Below are 21,511 nucleotides of genomic sequence, written 5' to 3' on the forward strand. Positions count from 1 at the left end.
TCAAGTTTAATTCTCATTTGAATCACTTTTGATGAATTATGGAAACAATGGATTTGAACTAGGTCTTGCGAGGTTGTCAGTTTAAATTAGGGATGAGCTCGGTACCATACAAGTACCGGTACCGAAAATCCCGATCCCGAAAATTTTAAATTTTTGGTACCGGTACCGGTACCGAAATGTTCGGTTCGGTACCGGTATTTAAGGTAAAATTCGGGAAATACCGGTACCGGTCCCGAAAACTCAAAACCTTGGTACTGATTCGGTACCGGTACCGGTACCAATCGGTACCATACCGATTTTTGCTCATCCCTAGTTTGAATCATGAGCCCACTCGGTTTTTGTCCCTCTGTGTGTTACGTCAGATAGTTCTGCTCTTGTAGCGCCAAAAAACTGTCACGTGGCAACCGCCAGTATGATTTCCGGAACGCCCAAGCCAAACTCTGAAGCCATCATGGACTCGGTTAAGACAATATAGTCTGGCCGAAGTGAGGCAATAGGGCTTTTTAATTTAAAAGAGTACGATTGCTTAAAACACAAGAAAAGTTGTTAAAAAAAGTTTATATAATTCACCAAACTTACAAGTGTATTTCTTGCTGTTATTTGTAAACTTTACATAAATTTGAGTGTTCCATTAATTAACTCACATTTTTTTTACTTTTTTTTAGATAAAGTGTTTATAGAAGATTTGAAACAATTTTTTTCAGGGTTAGCCTACATGTACCATTTCTCTTGCTTCTTTCTTTATGTGTTCGTTATCTTGATCATAATAATAATATTTATTATTATTATTATTATTATTATTATTATAATATTTATTATTATCAGTATCAATACATTATTATATATATATTAAAAAAATATATCAATAATACTTAAATATTAATACTAATAAAAAAAATTATTAATAACAACTTCATAGTCTTTAATTTGATGTATTTAGTAATGATTATTAAGTGATAAAAGCGTTATAATGTCGAATGTTCTCTTTTTATAAGGGAAGTCTTTAAAATGTTTGAATGCTATATTTATAGACGGGTAGAATTTTTAGTTTTGAAACACTCCCTCTCTTTTTATATTTTTATTTTTATTTTTATTCATTTTTAACATGAGTATAAGAAGAATAATTACTCATATGATAAGTTCAAAAGTTAACCATTTAAACACGCCCCTATGTTCATACCCAACTTACCAAATCGTCAATTTCTTGTTTCCCCAAATTTGTTTAACCTTAAAAAAACCACTAGTCCCCTTGGAGGCATACAAACGAGCGAGCTACAAAGAGACAGCATGCCAACAACGACCTGACGAGTCCAAAGGCTTCCGAATCCGACATTTTGAAATTACCAAATGTGCAATTATCTTTAGCATACTCGTAATAAATTGAATAAAATTTTAAAAGTTGTGAAAAGAGAAGTAGTGGTTTCTATTTTTAATTTATATATATTATTTTTATTTATAATTTAGAATGATTGGTTGTATCTAATACTATTTAACGAAGTTATTGAGTTGGACTGGGTGTTTGGAATTTCTTATTTTACCTCATTATAATTTTTCATTAAGTTAATAAGTTACAAAGGTTTAACTTATAAAACTTTTCCTCTCACAATATAAGCAATCCCAAACACCTTATTACTTTTCATAAAGTTAGTAAGTTATAAGTTGATGAAAATAAGCAATCCCAAACACCCAAGTGATATGAAAATGAGACTAATTGTACTGAAAAAAATAAATAAATAAATAAACTTTTGGACTAAAAGTGGGAATATGAGCAAATCTTAAGGACTAAAACCATACTAAACTCTAATTTTTTGTTAATAGAAATTTGGAAAGTGTGTTCTGAGAAAAGAAAAGATTTTATAAACGGCTATAAAAGATTTGATTTGCCGAGTATTATAAAAGACATAGTGATTTATTCATTCAGAAGATTAAGATTAAGATGCCAGAAATAATAAGGATTTGGTGCGATGATGACCATGAAGATAACAGTATTCCTCCTCTTCCTCTGACGACTGCTTCTTCTGCCGGAAGAAGAAGAAGAAGAAGATTGGGAGACGATGAAGAAAAGACAAAAAGGCTGCTGAATGGGAGAGAAAAATAAAAATTTTGATGGGTAAGTAAGTAGCTGGTTCAACATTCATCATTTACTGATCATGATGATTAGCCCAACCCGGAGCCCAAACACGCCGTAGTACTTTCCAGTAACCTTCCTCGGTATTCATGCATTCCTCTTCAAGACATAACTCATGTGGTTAGGGTATGATCATATCTTTATTTGAAATTATAATTCACATCAAATACTAGTCGTGTTAGGTTTTTTCAGTGGGGTAATTGATTGAATCTTTCTTAGATTCAGGGCAGACTAGCAGAAGGCTTCATTCTCGTCGAGCAAAATAAAGACGGTTGATCCAGCGGGCATTGTATGATTCATCATGATTGGGCTCCTAGAAGTTGACCTTTGTTCTTTAAAGGTTCAGTTTTATTTTGGTTTAGATATGAAGCAGTTGCTTATGATATTTCTTGTATCTATAAGCGTTTTATGTAATAGCATTGGTCTGCATTTTAGGCGAAGTTGCTTTAAGATGTAGTGCCTTAGCTGCAGATCGATTAACATGTGCTTGATTTGATACAACGTTATTTTGGGTATGGATGGTTGTTTATTTTTGTTTGTTTGATAGTATGAATTTTAAAGGGTGGTTTGATTTGTTGATTTTATAGTTTGGTAATATGAATTTGAATTTGAGAATTTCAATATTGGCGTTCTTTGAAGATGATGGTGTCGTTAACCATGTTGCAGTTGATCAATCAATAGTATATATGATATTCTAAACTTCTGAATAACCAATGGTCTTATATTCATCATTCAATCTATAATCACCAACCATGGTGAGCGAGTTGACAACTCCCATTATTAGGGTTAGTTAACTCATAACAGCTCGAGAACCATATGTTGATAATTATATATATTGTTTTAATTTTGGGACGATTTTTTAACCAATGTTTCCTCTCCCTCCTACAAAATGTGATTACATTCCATTCACTATGTCCCTCCATAAAAAATTAATTATGTATTGAACATTCCTCTGATGTATGTATGCATACACACATATCTTTATATATAATATAGCTGCATTATATACGTGTTTTGTCATTGTGTGAGACAATTAGACAAGTGTGACAAAAATCTCATGCACTTTGTGAACCATAAAGTGTCCTCGTGAGCACAAATTAATTCATCATTGCGAATTGTCACAAGCATGTTCAAAGCTCAGCCAATGCAATACACATATGCTCCTTTAGTACTTCAGTGTGAACAAACACCTATTTCTTTTTGCCTCTATAGAAGTAACATTTTGAATGTAACGTTTGAGAGCTATGGTAAATACAATAGTCCCCTTATAAAAGTGTAGCAATAGTCAACCTTATAAAAGTGTTAATATCTAATTTCTTTTACATATTATATCAGTTCAAGTACAACTCTACAACCCAACTTAACTTCTTTTGGTGGGTAGAATCTCTCTTTAGTTGTCGAAGTCAAATCTGCGGCCCGCCATCTTCAATAGCATGGGCATGCAACAGAGGGCTGGTTTCTGTTCGGGTGGATGACGTTTCCATGGACCGAACACTCCCGTCTTCTTTTGCTTTTCCCCATAAAACAGCATAGAATCCCAAAGATATTATGGTTCCCCAATAACACTAATGAACATTGTCACTAACAAGTTATATACTTAGTTACATACAAATGATATCAATTTATAATGTCAAATTCAAGTAAGAGGAAACACCTTCCAAGATGGAGAGAATCACCAAGAAATATGACACCCATCACAACTGCAATCACTATTGAAAATGGCTTGAACATGGCTACATAGACTGGCCCTTTCAACCGCAAAGCCCATATTTGAATCAAACAGTTAAGAAATCCAGTAGAGATGCCCTGTTTAAGGATATTTTAAAACTCTTAACGCTACATGTAATCATGTATTCATGCAAATTTTGTTAAACTCTCAAGTTTCTTACCATGTAAATTATAGAGGCTAGCATCATATCAGGTTTTAGTTTCCAAGCATCTAAATCCCTAACCATAATTAACCCTGCAAATGCAGCTATAATTAACCCGCTTAACCCACACACAAAAACAACCATTAGTTCCACTGGATACTGGATCATGATTTGTGCCTGCAATGTCACTGAAAGCACTCAATTTTTTGTCAAATATGAACCGGATAATATGCAAATTTTGGTACCTGGGAAACCAAAACAAATGAAAGCAGAAAGTTCTGACTTGCAAGCAAAATCCCACCAATAATCCAATACAAGCTTGATGAATCTGATGATAATGTGGCTGACGTTCCATCATACAGGGTCGCCACAAGTGCACCCGATATCGACACTACTGTTCCCACAACCTTTGCTTGAGTAGTGTAGCTTCTAAAATTCAATCTTTCCATCCTAATAAAACAATAACAAATACAAAAATACTTGATATTGGACCCGAAGTCGAAGACATTAACATGATGTCAGATTTCTTGTTTTACGAAGAATTCAATGGACTAAAGTGGAAATTTGTTACAAGGTACCTGAAGATGAATGCAAGTATGAAGGTGAAAGCAGGTGCCAGATTGCTCATAACAGAGGAAAGTGTTGGAGAACTGTATTTGATACCAACATATCCAGATATTTGAGAAAGGTACCTGGTATTAACAGCATGTTAATCATTACATCAATGATTGATAGGGGTGTAAAGAGCAAAGCCCGAGCTCAACTAGGCTTGAGTTCGGCTCGTTTTGACTTACGAGAGCTCGAGCCCGGCCTATTTCAAGCTATGTTTGTAAAGCTCGAGCTCGGCTCGTTTATTATTTATCAATTAACTTATATACGCTTTTAGTTATAGGCATGAGTGCAAATGTATTTGTTGTTACTAGTATAGTAATGGTTAAAATACTTAGGGCGCGTTCATTTCACAGAATTCGTGGGAATTCAAATTAATTGGAATTAAAATCCCATGAAATGGCGTGTTCGTTTTGTTGGAATTAGAATCTTAATTTTCTTTTGATGCATTCGGTTGTCAAGGAATTGGAATTGGAATTCAATTCCTTCAAATTCCTTTAAATAAAGGGATTCTAAATCTTTCCAAAATGTGGAGGATTTCAAGTGAATTCATCGGAATCTTTTTTTTAACGAGAACAACGAATAAAATATTTTGGTTTTTTTATTTTTTTTGTTTTCGATTTATATTTTGAGTTATGAATTTTTTATTATTATTATTTTTGAATTTTTAGGGGTTTTTGATCTTAATAGAAAACCCCTAAAAAAATTCAAGAAAAAATAATAACACAAAATATAAATAAGAAACAAAAAAATCTAAAAAAAAAACCATAATGTTTCTGCTGTTATCCTCGTTATAAAAAAAAAAAACTCGATTCCAATTAATTGGTCAAACGAACACACCAAGAATGGAATTGGATTTCAATTCCTTCAAATTCCAATTCTTATTGGAATGTTAAGATCCCAAATCCAATTCCTTCAAATTCCAAATCCTATGCAAATTCCAATTCAAATTCCATTCATTATGTGAAACGAACACGCACTTAGGATTTCTTCTAGTGAAATCAAAAGCAATCAAGATAAATTCTAGAGATATTATTATTATTATTATTATTATTATTATTATTATTATTAAGTTTAAGGTAAATTACCCGATGAAACTAAGAAGGAAGAGGTTGACGACAACCGGTAGCTTCAACGCAGGGATGTTTGGTCTCCTGCAACAATTAAAAGCAGTTTAGGGGAATAATGAAGCAAAGCAATTAGGTTAACAAAAAAAAAAAGAAGAAGAAGAAGTTGCCTGCGGACGATGAATGCACAAGGAATGATGAAGAAGAAAGCGACGATGAAGACGTAAGCTGTGAAAACAAAGGTGCTATTGATGCCTTGAGAAGTGACTGACTTGAACAATGTGTTACCGCCTACAGTTGTTTGTACTCTCCACAATCACCATTGCTGTAAACGGCAGTACATCTCTATAGCAGACCCTGCCTGTAGTAGAACCCATGGATGGATTACCTTTGTTTGAACTCATGTAATGTAAAGCCCATGACGACGACCACCCGGGTTCAACTCACTTTCAGTGTGGGTCCGATGGATATTTTTGCCTGTCATATTTTTTGCTAGTGATTTGCCACTCCATGTTCTTCACTTATTTCATGAATTTGTGTTTGATATTTATGCTTATCAGGTGTCCACTAGTTTCCATGTTTTATTTTTAAATTTTTTATTATTTTAATATTTATATTTTATAAAGAATACTTGATTATTTATTTATTTATTATTATTTTTTTTAATCTTTAGGTCACAATTTGTCACAGTTTATATTTTGGTCATGAATTTTTAAGTCACTTTCGTTTTTCTTTTACTACGATGCAACCTTTTATGATTTCCAAATATAATCTCTTGACATGCTTTTTTAACTTAAGTTCCCAGATATACCCTTTCAATGTAAGCAACCATCTGTAAAGGAAAGGTTAAAATACATATGGAGATAAAAATAAAAAATGTGATAATTATTTGTGACACATAAAAAACCCCTCAAAAAATTCTAAACAACTAATAAAAAAATAATAACTCAAAATATAAATAAAAAACGAAAAAATTAAAAAAAACAAAAATGTTTCCCTCGTCATTCTCGTTAGGGATGAGTAAAAATCGGTATGGTACCGATTGATACCGGTACCGAAATCGGTATCGATTTGGTACCGTCGGTACCGAATCAGTACCAAGGTTTTGAGTTTTCGGACCGGTACGGTACGGTATAGTACCGGTATTTCGCGAATTTTACCTTAAATACCGGTACCGGTACGGAACATTTCGGTACCGGTACCGAGCTCATCCCTAATTCTCGTTAAAAAAAAAGGTCGAAAAGACACAATGCAGAGACAAAAGACACAATGACGAAAATGAACAAAAGACACAATTGTAACTAAAAAAAGACATAATAAATCGCAAAATACAACACAATGCCGTACAAAATATAACACAATGTTGAGTAATATAACACAATATTAGGAAAAAAAGACACAATATCAAGGAAATAAGACACAATCAATGACGAAAATAAACACAAAATACAATGATAAACAAAAAGACACAATGATCTTATGCACGTTCAAGAGTGCCTTCATTCGAATAGCCCATACCATGTAATTGGTAAAGGTAAGCATGGGACTTTGGAACGCATTCGGGTTCCCGTTCCTACACTCACTGCTTGTCTTCACTGCTTCCTTATCGTCCATCGTTCTTCTTCAAACTCTAACCGCTATAACAATCTTATCAAAACTTAGTTGAACCATAAACAAAAAGAATTAAGCCAATGTCTTTATTTCTTTCCTTTTGTTTCGTATCGTCTTCTGAAAAGAAAAAAAAAGGAAGGTTTATTGGAGTTTAGCAATCCCTATTGAATGGTATTGGACGATAATAATCGCTATTCATTTTATCGCCACCAGCGTTCCAAATTAAAAAAGTTGGCCACTAATGATCCCTCGTTAAAAAGAACTTAACGCCGTTATAATTTTTTCCGAATTACAAACAAATGTTTTAGGGCTTTTGATTGGAAGGAGGATACGAGTCGATTAATGTAAAACTTAGTTCGAAACAGTGATCCAAACGTCTTGATTTGTGTTAATTGTAAGTTCAAACAACCGAATTGAAAGCATCGTTTCATCGTTTTGGAGCACTGTTTCGAACGAAGTTATAAATCAATCAACTCGTATCCTTCTTCCGATCAAAAGCCCTAAAACATTAGTTTTAAATTTGGAAAAAAGTATAACGTTGTGAAGTCCTTTTTAACGGGAGACTATTGGGGCCAACTTTTCTAAATTTGAGATTGCCATTGGTGATAAAATAAATAGGGATTATTATCGGCCAATACCGGGAAGTATTAAAATCCAATAAACCAAAAATGAATGAACTTTGACCTTTTTTTTTTTTTTTTTTGCCACCAAGGAACCAACAATCACACTTGCAAATAGAAACGTCGTAGGGTGGGTCCAAGTATAAGAATTCCTTTTAAACCAACTCCAATCTTCTTTTTGCAGAATGTAATTCTGATTTAACGCAAAGATCGCCTATTCGCCGGTCATCGATTACTTTGTGTCAATCACGACTTTGATCAAACGCGCTTTAGAACGATGGTAAGTGGCGGCCCAACCATTTTGGAGGCCTAAAGCGTAGGAAAAATCAGGGCCTTTATCAAAAGTTAGAGAGATGAAATTACAGAATTTATAAGCTTGATTTGTATATCGAGTGATTGTGGTGGTTCGTATATGAAACTACAAAATTTTCAAATTTTGTTTTAGAAAAGAAGTTTTATATAGGTTTATTGGATTTTAATAATCCATATTAAATGGTATAGATCGATAATAATTTCAAGTCAGTTTATCAGCATCGGTGGTCCCAAATTTATAAAAGCTAGCATTGACAGCCCCCAATACCCCCCACTAAAAAGGACTTAACAACGCTATATATATATATATATATATTCCAAATTTCAAACCAATCTTTTAGGGCTTTTGATTGGAAGGAGGATACGAGTCGATTGATGTAAAACTTAGCTCGAAACGGTGATCCAAACGACTTGATTTTTGTTCATTGGAAGCTCAAACACTCGAATTAAAGCATTGCTTCGTCGTCTAGAAGCACTGTTTCGAACTAAGCTTTACATCAATAGATTTGTATTCTCCCTCCGTACGAAAACCCTAAAACATTAGTTTGAAATTAGAAAAAAAAAATATAGCGCCGTTAAGCCCCTTTTAAGGAGGGACCATTTGGGATTATTATTAATTTTTTTAGTTTGGGACCGCCAGTAAAAATAAACTGACTTGGAATTATTATCGGCCGATACCATATATCAGGAATTATTAAAATCAAATAAACCATTTATATAATACAAATAAAAAGAATATTTTATTTGTATTTAAATCACCCAAACTTTCATTTTATATTTTCCGTGGAAAAAAGTCAAATGGAGATTGGGAAAAATTTAGCAACTAGATGAATAAAAAATAAAAAGAGAAAGCAGCTAGAATAAGAAATATGCCATAATAGGGTATCGAACCTGGGTTGAGAGCATTACAAACTTAGAGGCCTCATACAATAACCACCAGGCCAACATATAGTTTTGTTTCAATTTCATTTATATAGTTTAAATATGATTTTCTACAAATATATAAATATTAAACTTTTTAAACGGGGCCTTATTTTTGTCGGAGGCCTCAAGCCCTAACTTCACTCGATATTACTGTAGGGCCGCCCCTGACGATGATCACCGGGAAAGAGCTTAACCGCTATGATACCAATTCTGGTAATCAGAGGTGCATTATAAAAATGAACAAAGAAACAGTTTTTGGCTAACACCCAAACTTTATTGATCAAGAAATCTGACTAAAAAACGTGACATAAATTGTCTCATACCCTCAATGCTATATTTATAGCTAACTTAACACGCTATACCATAACCAGGAATCTAACTAATCAATTCCAGGATAATTATCTTCCTAACATGTATCAAAATAGGAAACTAGATAATAATCCATAAATTGATTAATACTAGGCGGGTGCCTGCGCGATGCAGCGGGAAACACATACCTTGGTAATCATGTAATAAGTTTATGGGTGTTCGTTATTTGATTTAAAACCGTAAAACCGTTCAAGCTGGTTAATGGCTTGATTTCACGGTTGATTTTTTTTCATTAACTTCTGGCCGGTCGTTTTCAGTTTTCGACGAAAACCTGTTGCTAACGGTTATGCCCACGGTTTAAGTTTGGCATTCATACTTTTTTGTGAAGCCGTTACATTTTCATGCAACATTAATTTGAGTTGATTTTATTACTTCGTTTTTGTAATGTGACTTGTATAAATGGAGGACTAAATTTATAATTTCAGAATTTATAAACTAAAACAAAACATAGGTTGTACTTTAATGTATATTTATGTGTTTAAACATTTTATTGATTTATAGTTACATATTTGAATTGTGCATTAATACTTTAGTGACTTGTACATTATAAACCGTACCTCGGATTGAATAAATTTTATATGGAAACGTCGACAAAAATAAGTACGATGCATCGGTAAGCTCTGTTTTTTCCTTAAACGTAATATATTTAGAGACATAGAAGAAAAATAAGAAAATATATAAACCTGCCAAATACATGAGTAAAGATGAGGGGTAAAAGTTGTAACAATTTCTTAAATTTACAAAAGGTTAGTAAATTTTAAGGGCAAATTTTGTAACTATTTTCTAACAAATTGAATTTACGTAAAACATATTTTGTAGTGGGCAACTTTGCCCCTATGCTACATGCTTTATAGGGTGTACATAAAGTTTTGAATATTGTAAATTACTTAAAAACCTAGTGTCTTAATTTGCTCACGAGTGCTACATTATATATAGTATAGACGGATGGTCGTGCGATGCGACAGGGAACGAAAATTCTAGTAATCATGTAAAAATTACGGATGTTCAAGGTTCGTTTGAAACCTTAAAAATGTTTAAACCAATCATCACTTTTGGTTAGCTGGTTTCAGAATGTTCAAACCATAGCCAACGGTTTGGTTTATGCTTTATAATGAAAACTGGTCATAGAAAACCAGGCCAGTCGGTAAACTTATTATTGAAGCTCAATGTGTGAAACCAAACCATTAATAACGATTCAGTTTGAATTTTCAACAATTCAGTTTCGGTTTTCAATGAAAAAATATGAGCCGACGGTTTGACTTATTGCTTAACTTAGAAGCTGTTAAAACCGAATTGTGAACACCCATACGTAACTTCCTAATTTAATTGGAATAAACTATAGCAATAGCATACCCAAATTAAAGACAATAAAATGCTCATTTTTATGGTGTAATTTTCTTAAAAGAATATTAACATATGAAAAAGTTACAGCCGCTGGAAAATCGTTGGTGGGAAGTTGGTTAACAATTAAATTTAAAAGAAATACATTGGTAAAGATGAAGGTCCAAAGCTGTAACTATTTCTTAAATTTACAAAAGTTGAGTAAAGTTGAGGGGGTAATGTTGTAACTATTTATAGGCGTATTTTTTAATAGACAAGTTTGTCCTTATCTTACATGCTATATAATGTGCATTATGCATTATAAGTTGTAAATTACTTAAAAGAGAGGTGTCTTAATTTACCCATGACTTAAGTATTATATATAGTATAGATTACGCCAAGTTAATATCCTAGCCGCCCCCACGCACCAAACCACGGGCCGACTCAGGAATTCCCAACAGAGTATGTTTCGTTTTAGACAAGTTTTTTCGGTTATGGGTCGGTTTCGATTTATTTTGTTTTCGACAGTTTCATTTTGTTTGGTTGTGGTATTTTTGTCCGGGTACAAGTACCAAACCCGAACAAAACGAAACAAAGGAAAAACTAAAAACATCAAAATTGAACCGAACAAAACGTAACAAAAAAACCCCTACCGAAACGAAACCAACCAAAACAAACAAAAAAATGTACTTGATCCGAGACGAAACCGAAAAAACTAATCAAAACAACAAATCAAAACATACCAAAACGAAATAGAAAAACCAAACTGAAAGAAATCCAAAAAAACCGACCCAAACGACACAAAAAAAAAGAACAAAACAGACCAAAGGAAACCGAACCGAAACCCTAAATACAGACAAAAACAAAACAAAAAATAGAAACCGAAATTAAACGAAATCGAAAAACCTGCCAAAATAGGGAAAAAAACATAACCTGGATCAAAACCAAAAAAACTAACGAAACAAAAAAAACCTGAATCAAACCGAGTAATCCGACCAAGACGAAACAAAAAAAAAGGAAACTGAACCGAAAAACCCGACCAATACGAACAAAAAGTTAAACCCAAACGGAAACGAAACCAAAGAAACCGACATAAACGAACCAAAAAATACGAAACCGAACCGGAAAAATTGACAAACCGAAGCAAAAAAGCGATCTCGAACCAATATGAAACTGACAAAAACAACCAAAACGGAACAAAAAAGCCAAAAACGGGTCGGGTAGAAACGGTTCGGGTTGTAGCGAGCCGGTTAGGCCAGAAACGTTGTGGGTCGTTGGTAGAGCGGGGGTTTGGTTGGTGGGGTCAAATGAAATTGAGATTTAAATCCAAGTGGGTGGGTGGGGGATCCGTGACGTGCAAATGTTGTAAAGAAATCTGTCATTAGTTAGCATTCATTCATAATATGGAGGCTTTATATACAAAAACAAATCCACTCTACACGCTTAATCAGTTATCACCACCCAACAACTCTGTCATAAGCAATTAATAGCACTACGGTGGCGGTGGAGCAACAGAATTTTCATAATCTAGATGGAATAACAAATTATTCGAAAAGCAACCAAAAAAGTGGTTAGTTGATATCAAACCGGTTGAATTTATTGTGCAGGTCATTAATGCTTTAAATAAGTTATGCATATTTTTCAAACCATAATCATGGTACAACTGGGGGCGCCTTACATGAAGATGATGGTGATGGCCATGCTGCGTTAATCAATAGTAATATCTATGATTATGATATATAAGGTGATATTGATTTTTTCTTAGGTGATTACATCGAAACAGAAGACAGGCGGGCAACAAGATGCGCCGTTACCTAATTGCAAAATCCAATATTTTAAAACCACATTCGCCGCTACCCCTTTTTTATATCGATTCCACGGTAATAATCAAATGGCTCAAGAACAAACCGAAAGCTTCGGTTGACAAGCTTAAAGCTTACAAATTCTTTATTAAAAAACAATCAACCAACTAAACAAAAGACCTAACAATCCTATTTATAAATAAAAATAAGCATTTGGGACGGGCCGAGTTAACGGGCCGGATGCTACTGCATCATTCTCTCTCTCTTCAAAAAAAACTCATACTCGAGATTTGCCTTTCAAACAAAGTCATCTGGATCGAAAGAAACATCAACCCGATTCTGAATTATCATTATCATGGCCTGAATAAACAATTTAACTTCACAAATCGCCTCGCACAACTCAGAACATACCGCCCGGGTGGAAGTAAGTATTGGCTCGTTTCTGGTTCACTTTATTCGTTGTAGGTGACACATAACTGGCGGTGTCAGGTTGGACTTGAGTAGCATTGAAGGCCCTTGCTTTTCAAGCCGTTTAATCCCTGTTTGCTATTCTTCACAGGGCTTAGGAAAGTTGAGCTGTGGTGACGCCAACATATAACTGACATAAGTGGATTAGGTTCCACAACACCCACGTGGCTAGCATTAATTTTTGAGCCGCCATTTTCTCTTGAATTATCCAATTCAGAAACATGAAGCCCACATGTCTTTAATCCTTGTTGCGTGGTATGTATGCCACCATTGTGGCTGACACATATAATCATGTTTAATGGGTAAATAATTTGATCTCAATATCAATTTGAATAGAAGATTCCATAATTAATTCCGAAGCTTGTGGCTCAAAATTCAAACCATTCTCGTTTACTTAAATTTTAAAATCCTTTCCAATTTGAAACGACAAACTATAGGATTCAACTAGCTCATGACACTTTAGTTAATCAAATATCGATAAACTAAACCATAGGTTTAAAAACAAAGTTCTTATTATTCAAATTCAATCAAAAACTAACTAAACACTAAACCCTAACATCCAATTTATACTAAATACTATTTTACTAAACAAGAAAGATAAATATAAGGAAACTTGAATTTTAAATAATTAATAAAAAATTTTAAAAATCTGATATTCAAATAAGGGGATATCCTAGATTATATGGCCCACATTGAAAGTGAATCAATCAAATAATGGTCTTGTAATCATCATTCAGTGGGTGTTTGGGATTGCTTTTAATGTGAGAGAGCATAGTTAATAAGTTACACTTTTGAAACTTATTAACTTAATAAATAATTACAAGGAGCTAAAATAACTAATAACGAATCCCAAAACACCCCGTCAATCTATTATCTCCAACCATGGTGACAACCCCCAACCATTAGTTAGCAAGTGTAATCCCGCCCATAGCAGCTCGAGAACCATATAGATAATCATATATATTGCTTTTAACCTTGAGATAGATTTTTTAACCATTTTTTCTTCTCCCTCCTACTAAATCTGTTTACATTCCATTCACTATGTCCCTTATTAAAATTGCTTATGTATTGAACATGCCTCTCATGTCTCATGTATGTATGCATATACATATCTATATATATAGCCACATTATATACATGTTCTGTCATTCTGTGAGACAATTAGACGCAAGTGGGACAAAAATCTCATGCACTTTGTGAACCATAAGTGTTCTCATGGGCACAAATTGACTCCTCACTAGGGATTGTCACAAGTGTGCTCAGACTTCAGTATGTGGAAGCAACATTTTGAATGTAAACTTTGGGAGCTATGATGAATCCAATAGGTACATGTGGTAATAGTTAACCTTATAAAAGTGTCAATATCTAATTTCTTTTACATATTATATCAGTTCAAGTACAACTATACAAACCAAATTAACTTCTTTTGGTGGGTAGTCTCTCTCTTTAGTTGTCGAAGTCAAATCTGCGGCCCCCCATCTTCGATAGCATGGGCTTGCAACAGAGGATTGGTTTCTGTTCGGGTGGATGACGTTTCCATGTAGCGAACACCACCGCCTTCTTTTGCTTTTCCCCATAATACAGCATAGAATCCTAAAGATATTATTGTTCCTCCAACAACACTACAATGAACATTGTCACTAACAAGTTATATACAAGTAATATCAATTTATAATGCCAAATTCAAGTAAGAGGAAACACCTTCCAAGATGGAGAGAATCACCAAGAAATATTACACCCATCACAACTGCAATCACTATTGAAAATGGCTTGAACATGGCTACATAGACTGGCCCTTTCAACAGCAAAGCCCATATTTGAATCAAACCGTTCAGAAATCCAGTAGAGATGCCCTGTTTAAGGATATTTTGAAACTCTAATGCTACATGTAATCATGCAAATTTTGTTTCAACTTTCAAGTTTCTTACCATGTAAATTATAGAAGCTAGCATCATATCAGGTTTAGTTTCCAAGCATCTGAATCTCTCACCATAATTAACCCTGCAAATGCAGCTACAATCAACCCACTTAACCCAAACACAAAAACAACCATTAGTTCCACTGGATACTGGATCATGATTTGTGCCTGCAATGTCACTGAAAGCACTCAATTTTTTGTCAAATATGAACCGGATAATATGCAAATTTTGGTACCTGGGAAACCAAAACAAATGAAAGCAGAAAGTTCTGACTTGCAAGCAAAATCCCACCAATAATCCAATACAAGCTTGATGAATCTGATGATAATGTTACCGATGTACCATCATACAAGGTCGCCGCAAGTGCACCCGATATTGACACTGCTGTTCCTACAATCTTTGCTTGACTGGTATAGCTTCTAAAATTCAATCTTTCCATCCTAATAAAACAATAACAAATACAAAAATACTTGATATTGGACCCGAAGTTGAAGACATTAACATGATGTCAGATTTCTTGTTTTACGAAGAATTCAATGGACTAAAGTGGAAATTTGTTACAAGGTACCTGAAGATGAATGCAAGTATGAAGGTGAAAGCAGGTGCCAGATTGCTCATAACAGAGGAAAGTGTTGGAGAACTGTATTTGATACCAACATATCCAAATATCTGAGAAAGGTACCTGGATTAACAGCATGTGAATCATTACATAAATGATTGATAAACTAATTACAGGAATAGGGGTGTAAAGAACCAAGCCCGAGCTCGACTAGGCTTAAATTCCGCTCGTTTTGACTTACGAGAGCTCGAGCCCAGCTTGTTTCAAGCTATGTTTGTAAAGCTCGAGCTCGGCTTGTTTATTATTTTTCAATCAACTTATATACGCTTTTAATTATTTTTATCTATTTTGAGAAAAACCTTAAACGACCCTAAGCACGCCTCGATCTCTGATGTGCAGTGAGAAATTAAAATATAGAAGTCCAACATAGGTAAAACTTAGTAATACATAACGAGCTTTATTTGGGGCCGGGCTTGGCTTGTTTCAAGTTTCTTATCGAACCGATCTCGAGTCACTCCCACGACGGCTCGATTAGGCTACCCGAAACAGTTTGTTACTAGTAATGCCTAAAAATTAGGGCTCATTTCATCTAGTGGAATAAAAAGCAATCAACATTGAAAAATTCAACAAATTCTAGAGATAATATAATACTAATTTCAACATAGATTACTACCCGATCAAGCTAAGAAGAAAAAGCTTGACAACAATAGCTAGCTTCAACGCTGGAACGTTTGATCTCCTGCAAAAATTAAAAATTCAATTGGAATTTGGGGAATAATGAAGCATGCAATTAGGTTAAAAAAAGAAGAAGTTACCTGCGGACGATGAATGCACAAGGAATGAGGAAGAGGAAGCCAACGATGAAGACGTATGAATTGATGCCTTGAGAAGTGGCTGACTTGAAGAGTGTGTTACCGCCTACTATGATGCACTCCACACTCACCATTGCTGTAAACGGCAGTATGTCATTATACCAGATTCTGCCTGTAGAGCCACCCATGGATTGATTACCTTGAACAAACGGAGATTTGGATCTGGAATTGGATAAGTTGAAGTTTGAAGCATCCAGGCAGCCAGTCCAATCAGTCTAGGTCAGTTGTTCAATATGCGCTTTGGGATCGTTTATTTAACTCTCAAATTAAGTTTTGTAAAAAGTGTTTATTCGCTTCTTCTGATTTTTTTAAAAAAGTGTTTGGATTAGCTTATGTGGTTTGAAAAGTCATAAGCATTTTTTAAAAAATGCTTGACTTGGCTTATTTACATAAAATGACCAAAAAGGGTAAATGGTGAGTAGAGTAGTAAAATCCAATATAAAAACCAAAAACATTTTTGAAAAGCCCCAAATTAGGGCTTTTGAAAAAAGTGTTTTTTCAAACCAATCAAAAAGACAAGAAAAGGGCTTTTACATTTGCCAAACATCTTTTTTGCTTATTGATAAATACTTGAAAAAACCAATAAACCAATAAGCATTTTTCAAACTCATCCCCTAACACCCTCTCTAAGAGAGTTTCTGATTATTCTTTTGCCACTACTGTTTGAGGAGTTACCTTGTATCCAATGATGGTTTCCCACGTGGCCGTGAAGGACGAAGGTTGTTTAGAAAATTAGAATAGACAGGATAATAAATATTAAGAAAGGAAAGATTATGTGATTTGTGATTTTTGGAATAAAAAAAAGAAAAAAAAAACTTTAATTCCCTAAAAAGTCAAAGCATATTCCTTCTATGTTTTATGCTAGAATTACAAAATGAGCATAAGATGAACGGAGGCACTCATGAGTACTACTCATGCACCGTCAAACCATACATCGTTAATCGTTATTTTATTTGTATCCTTAAATACTCACAAACCAGAAAATAACTGAAAATGCCTACCCACAACTACCCTAAAACTTTTTTTATTTTTTGTTAGAATTTAAAAATAAATAAAACAATTAAATGTAATTAAAATTAAAATTTTATTAAAATTAAAAATACTACATAATTGAAAACTAGAAAAACAAAATACGATGATCAAACCAAAAAATTAAAACGCGAACATCTAAACTAGATGATTCTTCAGCCAATTATATTTTTCCGTAATTTCTCGTTTGCGGGTTATAGCGATTTTCTTCACCTTGTCCTCTAGATGATCGTGTGGCCGAGTATATGTCTTAAAGTCTCTATAATACATCCCTTTGGCTACACTCTCGCGTTGTTCCGCAATCAACGCTCTAGAATCCTCCACGTCGTTTCTTGCCCCTTCTTGCAATTTCTTGAACTTTTTTTTATCCGGATCAGTCGGAAATGGAAACGTTTTCACAAATGTTGACCACTTAGGGTAGATCCCGTCGGTTAGATAGTATCCATGTTTGTATGTATGTCCACTCACTTGAAATGGACACTTAGGTGTAGTCCCATTCCGTTGAGTGAGAAATATTGGAGATGTCTGGAGAACATTGGTGTCGTTGAGTGAGCCGGGCGGACCACAATACGCATGCCAAAACCATAAATCTTGTGACGCAACCGCTTCGACTGCGACGGTTGGGTATTTATGATCGCCTCTCTTATATTGGCCTCGTAACGCTTTGGGACACATCCTCCAATCAAGAGATGTACAATCGATGCTACCTAACATCCCAGGAATGTGATGTCTTTTTCATGTCGTTGGTACAAGTTCGCTACATCGTGGCTTGTCGGCCTACGCAAGAACTCATCGCCGTACATTTTAGTCACGACATTGCAGAAAAATTGTAGGCATTCTCGTGAAGTCCTTTCGGACATACATAAATACTCGTCACCCTCATCCGGAGTATTACCTGTCGCAAGTTGTTTCAAAGCGGATGTGACTTTTTGTATTGCCGTAAAACTTTTTTTCATCTTCCCGTCATATCCCACTTGAAACCATAGATATTGTGCTTCAACATCACAACAATTTTTAAGAACAACCGTTTCGACATATGAAACCGGTAACGGAAAACATTGTCATTGTATTTTGGTTCCTCCACAAAATAATCATTCATAAGAACTTCGTTACCTTTTTCGTGATCACGTCGGACGATTTTTTTAGAAATGAGTAATGAAGTTGCCGTGTCTTCCTCTTCGCCTTGCTCGATGAGATCTTTGAAAAAGCGTATGCTACTATCATTTGAAAAAATATCGTTATCAGAATCGTTCAGCGATATGAATATCCCGAGATCATCGTTTGAGAAATTTTCCATTAAGGGGTTGAGTTAATAGAAATGGTGAAGGTTGAGTGAATAAAAATGATGAAATGTTTGAATGAATAAAAATGGTGAAGAGTTGGTGATATTTATATGTAATAAATTGATTATTAATGGGTTTAATTTCTTCAAAAATCTTCCAACGGTCATATAAACATATGGCAAACCTTTGCCACAAATTGTAATTTGGTAAACTACCCACATAGTTAGGGGTGGGTTTGCCAAATCTATTATCAAACCAAACCTTTCACATTAGTTGTTTTTATCAGACCTTCGTTAACCGTTAAGTTTTTTCAAATTTCAAACTAATATTTTAGGGCTTTTGATAAGAAAGATGATACCAATCGATTAGCGGCTTGATTTTTATTAGTTGGAAGTTTAAACACTTAAACTGAAGCACCGTTTCGTCAATTGGAGCACCATTTGAGGTAACTTTTACATCAACCAACTCAGAGTTAAGTTTTTATTAACGGATTTTCAATAAAAACAATTAGTATGAAAGGTGAAACCAGCTGTAGCTATTTTCAAAAGTGAGATTATTATCGGTTAGAAGAAAAAATAAAAGAATATTAAAATCCAATTACCTAAAAATTATTAAATAATAAATGTTAAACGACCAGTTTGGTCTATACGACCTGTTCTATGTTCTAAACAAACCGTTAAAAACCGGGCTTACGAAGGTATCATTTGGAGCCATGGCAGAAAAATTGATCTGAACTTGAGAAGCGACCGTCCGTCGACGTAGTTCCAACCGATTGTAAGCCCACTTCTCTCTCTCTCTCTGTGTGTGTGTGTGTGCAAAATAAGAACCCAATGCCTATACTATGACTAACTTGTGTAAGCCAAGCCATTGATTGTGTGTGTTCGGATAAAATAAACCCCCCCCCCCCCCCCCCCCCCCCCCCCCAATTTGTTTGAGACTTGGATATCGCATTCAAATGATCGATTCTCTTATCTTCATTACCCACAGATTCCTATCATTTTGAGACCTATATTAGGGTTTAATTACGGAATTAATATGCTGCTTGAACTTACTTTTTCCATGTATGTCATTCTTATGCTACCCAATCATGTATTAATTAATTGATTCATATCCTTTTTCTGCTTCTCATTTTAGTGAGAAACAAGAAAACTAGTTTATGCGCCTGTGTCGTCAACAATTGTGCCACATGCTCATCCAATTCAGGTATTTTCCACCACTTTTCATCCTTTTTATTATTATTATTATTATTATTATTATTATTATTATTATTATTATTATTATTATTATTATTATTATTATGTCTGAAATTTCGATTGATCACTCAGTTTTATTCGTCACTGAAACTACACGATTCCTTCTTTAGTTTTGTCACAAACCAAATTCATTAACTGAATGCATACCAGAGCAACATCTGTCAAACCAGAAGTCACATCTTCAGAGCATAACCCAAAGCCCGAACCAGGTACCCGTGTTTTTGTTAGAAGAAAGAGATTAAAAAAGCCTGAATTCGTTACAGAAAGTATTGTAAAAGTTGAGCCACTAGACCAGAAGTTAAGTAGCCTACCCGACATTGAAGAATTTGCATTTAAAAAGCCAAATGTTATTTCGCCTAAGAGAAAATTTAAACCCGTCTCGCATAATAATGATAAAACTGAGGTCAACCCGCCGTCCAATTGGGTCAAAGTTCTTGAAGGAATCCGTGAAATGAGGTCGTTAGAAGATGCTCCGGTCGACTCTATGGGATGTGAGAAAGCCGGTAATTCTCTTCCTCCTAAAGAACGGAGATTTGCGGTTTTAATATCCTCACTTTTATCAAGCCAAACCAAAGATAATGTCACGCACGGAGCCATACAGCGTCTGCTCGACAGCAATCTTCTCAAACCAGAAACTATCGACAATGCTGATGAATCAACTATTAAAGACTTGATTTACCCGGTTGGATTTTACACAAGAATAGCCACAAATATGAAGAAAATTGCAAAAATATCCCTGTTAAAGTACAATGGAGATATTCCCAACACTCTCGAGGCCTTGCTGTCACTTCCGGGTCAGTTGCCTTTCACCTCGTTTTTTTAGACAAATTTTCTAACTTTGAACATGAACTGAGTTGACTTATTTATAGAATATATGTGAATGAGTTAAAACTGCTAATAATATCTATTTGCAGGTATTGGTCCGAAGATGGCTCATTTAGTGATGAATGTAGCATGGGATAATGTTCAAGGGATATGTGTGGATACTCACGTGCACCGCATTTGTAATCGTCTTGGTTGGGTCCCACAGACCAAGACACCAGAGGGTACGCGAGAGGCGTTGCAGATGTGGCTTCCGAAAGAAGAGTGGATCCCGATTAATCCTCTTTTGGTGGGTTTTGGACAAACTATATGTACGCCTCTTCGACCTTCTTGCAGTTTATGTAGCATTAGTGGGCTCTGTCCGTCTGCATTTAAGGAGGCTACTCCCAAGAAAATGCCTCTCGTGAAAACAAAAGTTAGCGAATCATGACTCACGAGATTTGTTATATCGTATGCATTTTTGTGGGCTGCTTTTGTTAAACATTATCTGTGCAGTGTTGTTGATTGTTTTAAGTATAGCTTGCCGGGTGGCTTATGAACTGATGGACGGGTTTTTTTGAGTTGGTGATGATGGGTTCTAAGCTTCTTGCTATTAGTATCAGTTTCTTGTGTATGTGTATTAAACTTTTCTGAAAAGAAAGTATTAGATATGATTGTACTTGTATGCTCACTT

The 21,511-nt window shown here is 34.7% G+C and overlaps 2 protein-coding genes and 2 pseudogenes across 4 annotated transcripts; 1 reads left to right on the top strand and 3 right to left on the bottom strand.

The window, feature by feature from the left end:
* Window positions 1-3,508: 3,508 nt before the first annotated feature.
* LOC143564421 (WAT1-related protein At5g40230-like) lies at window positions 3,509-6,052 on the bottom strand (annotated as a pseudogene). The gene is made up of 7 exons (XR_013140868.1): window positions 5,846-6,052; window positions 5,697-5,762; window positions 4,578-4,691; window positions 4,245-4,449; window positions 4,018-4,176; window positions 3,783-3,934; window positions 3,509-3,709 (listed from the first exon to the last, which is right to left on the bottom strand). The product of XR_013140868.1 is annotated as a WAT1-related protein At5g40230-like (transcript).
* An 8,496-nt stretch (window positions 6,053-14,548) lies between these two features.
* LOC143564433 (WAT1-related protein At5g40240-like) lies at window positions 14,549-16,525 on the bottom strand (annotated as a pseudogene). Its single transcript, XR_013140872.1, has 7 exons — window positions 16,395-16,525; window positions 16,253-16,318; window positions 15,589-15,702; window positions 15,256-15,460; window positions 15,030-15,187; window positions 14,803-14,954; window positions 14,549-14,723 (listed from the first exon to the last, which is right to left on the bottom strand). The product of XR_013140872.1 is annotated as a WAT1-related protein At5g40240-like (transcript).
* A 1,093-nt stretch (window positions 16,526-17,618) lies between these two features.
* Window positions 17,619-18,194, bottom strand: LOC143563751 (uncharacterized). The gene has a single exon (XM_077051225.1). The coding sequence runs from the start codon at window positions 18,192-18,194 to the stop codon at window positions 17,619-17,621; it is 576 nt and encodes a 191-aa protein (XP_076907340.1).
* A 1,917-nt stretch (window positions 18,195-20,111) lies between these two features.
* Window positions 20,112-21,268, top strand: LOC143563757 (endonuclease III homolog 1, chloroplastic-like). The gene is made up of 2 exons (XM_077051232.1): window positions 20,112-20,810; window positions 20,931-21,268. Exons 1-2 carry the CDS (start codon window positions 20,156-20,158, stop codon window positions 21,266-21,268), a joined length of 993 nt encoding a protein of 330 aa, XP_076907347.1. The 5' UTR covers window positions 20,112-20,155.
* Window positions 21,269-21,511: the final 243 nt, after the last annotated feature.

The sequence above is a fragment of the Bidens hawaiensis genome, unplaced genomic scaffold (assembly GCF_021521415.1).
Source record: "Bidens hawaiensis isolate Kalapana, Puna unplaced genomic scaffold, B.hawaiensis_p1.1 tig00001206_1, whole genome shotgun sequence".
In the NCBI taxonomy this organism is placed as follows: Eukaryota; Viridiplantae; Streptophyta; class Magnoliopsida; order Asterales; family Asteraceae; genus Bidens; species Bidens hawaiensis.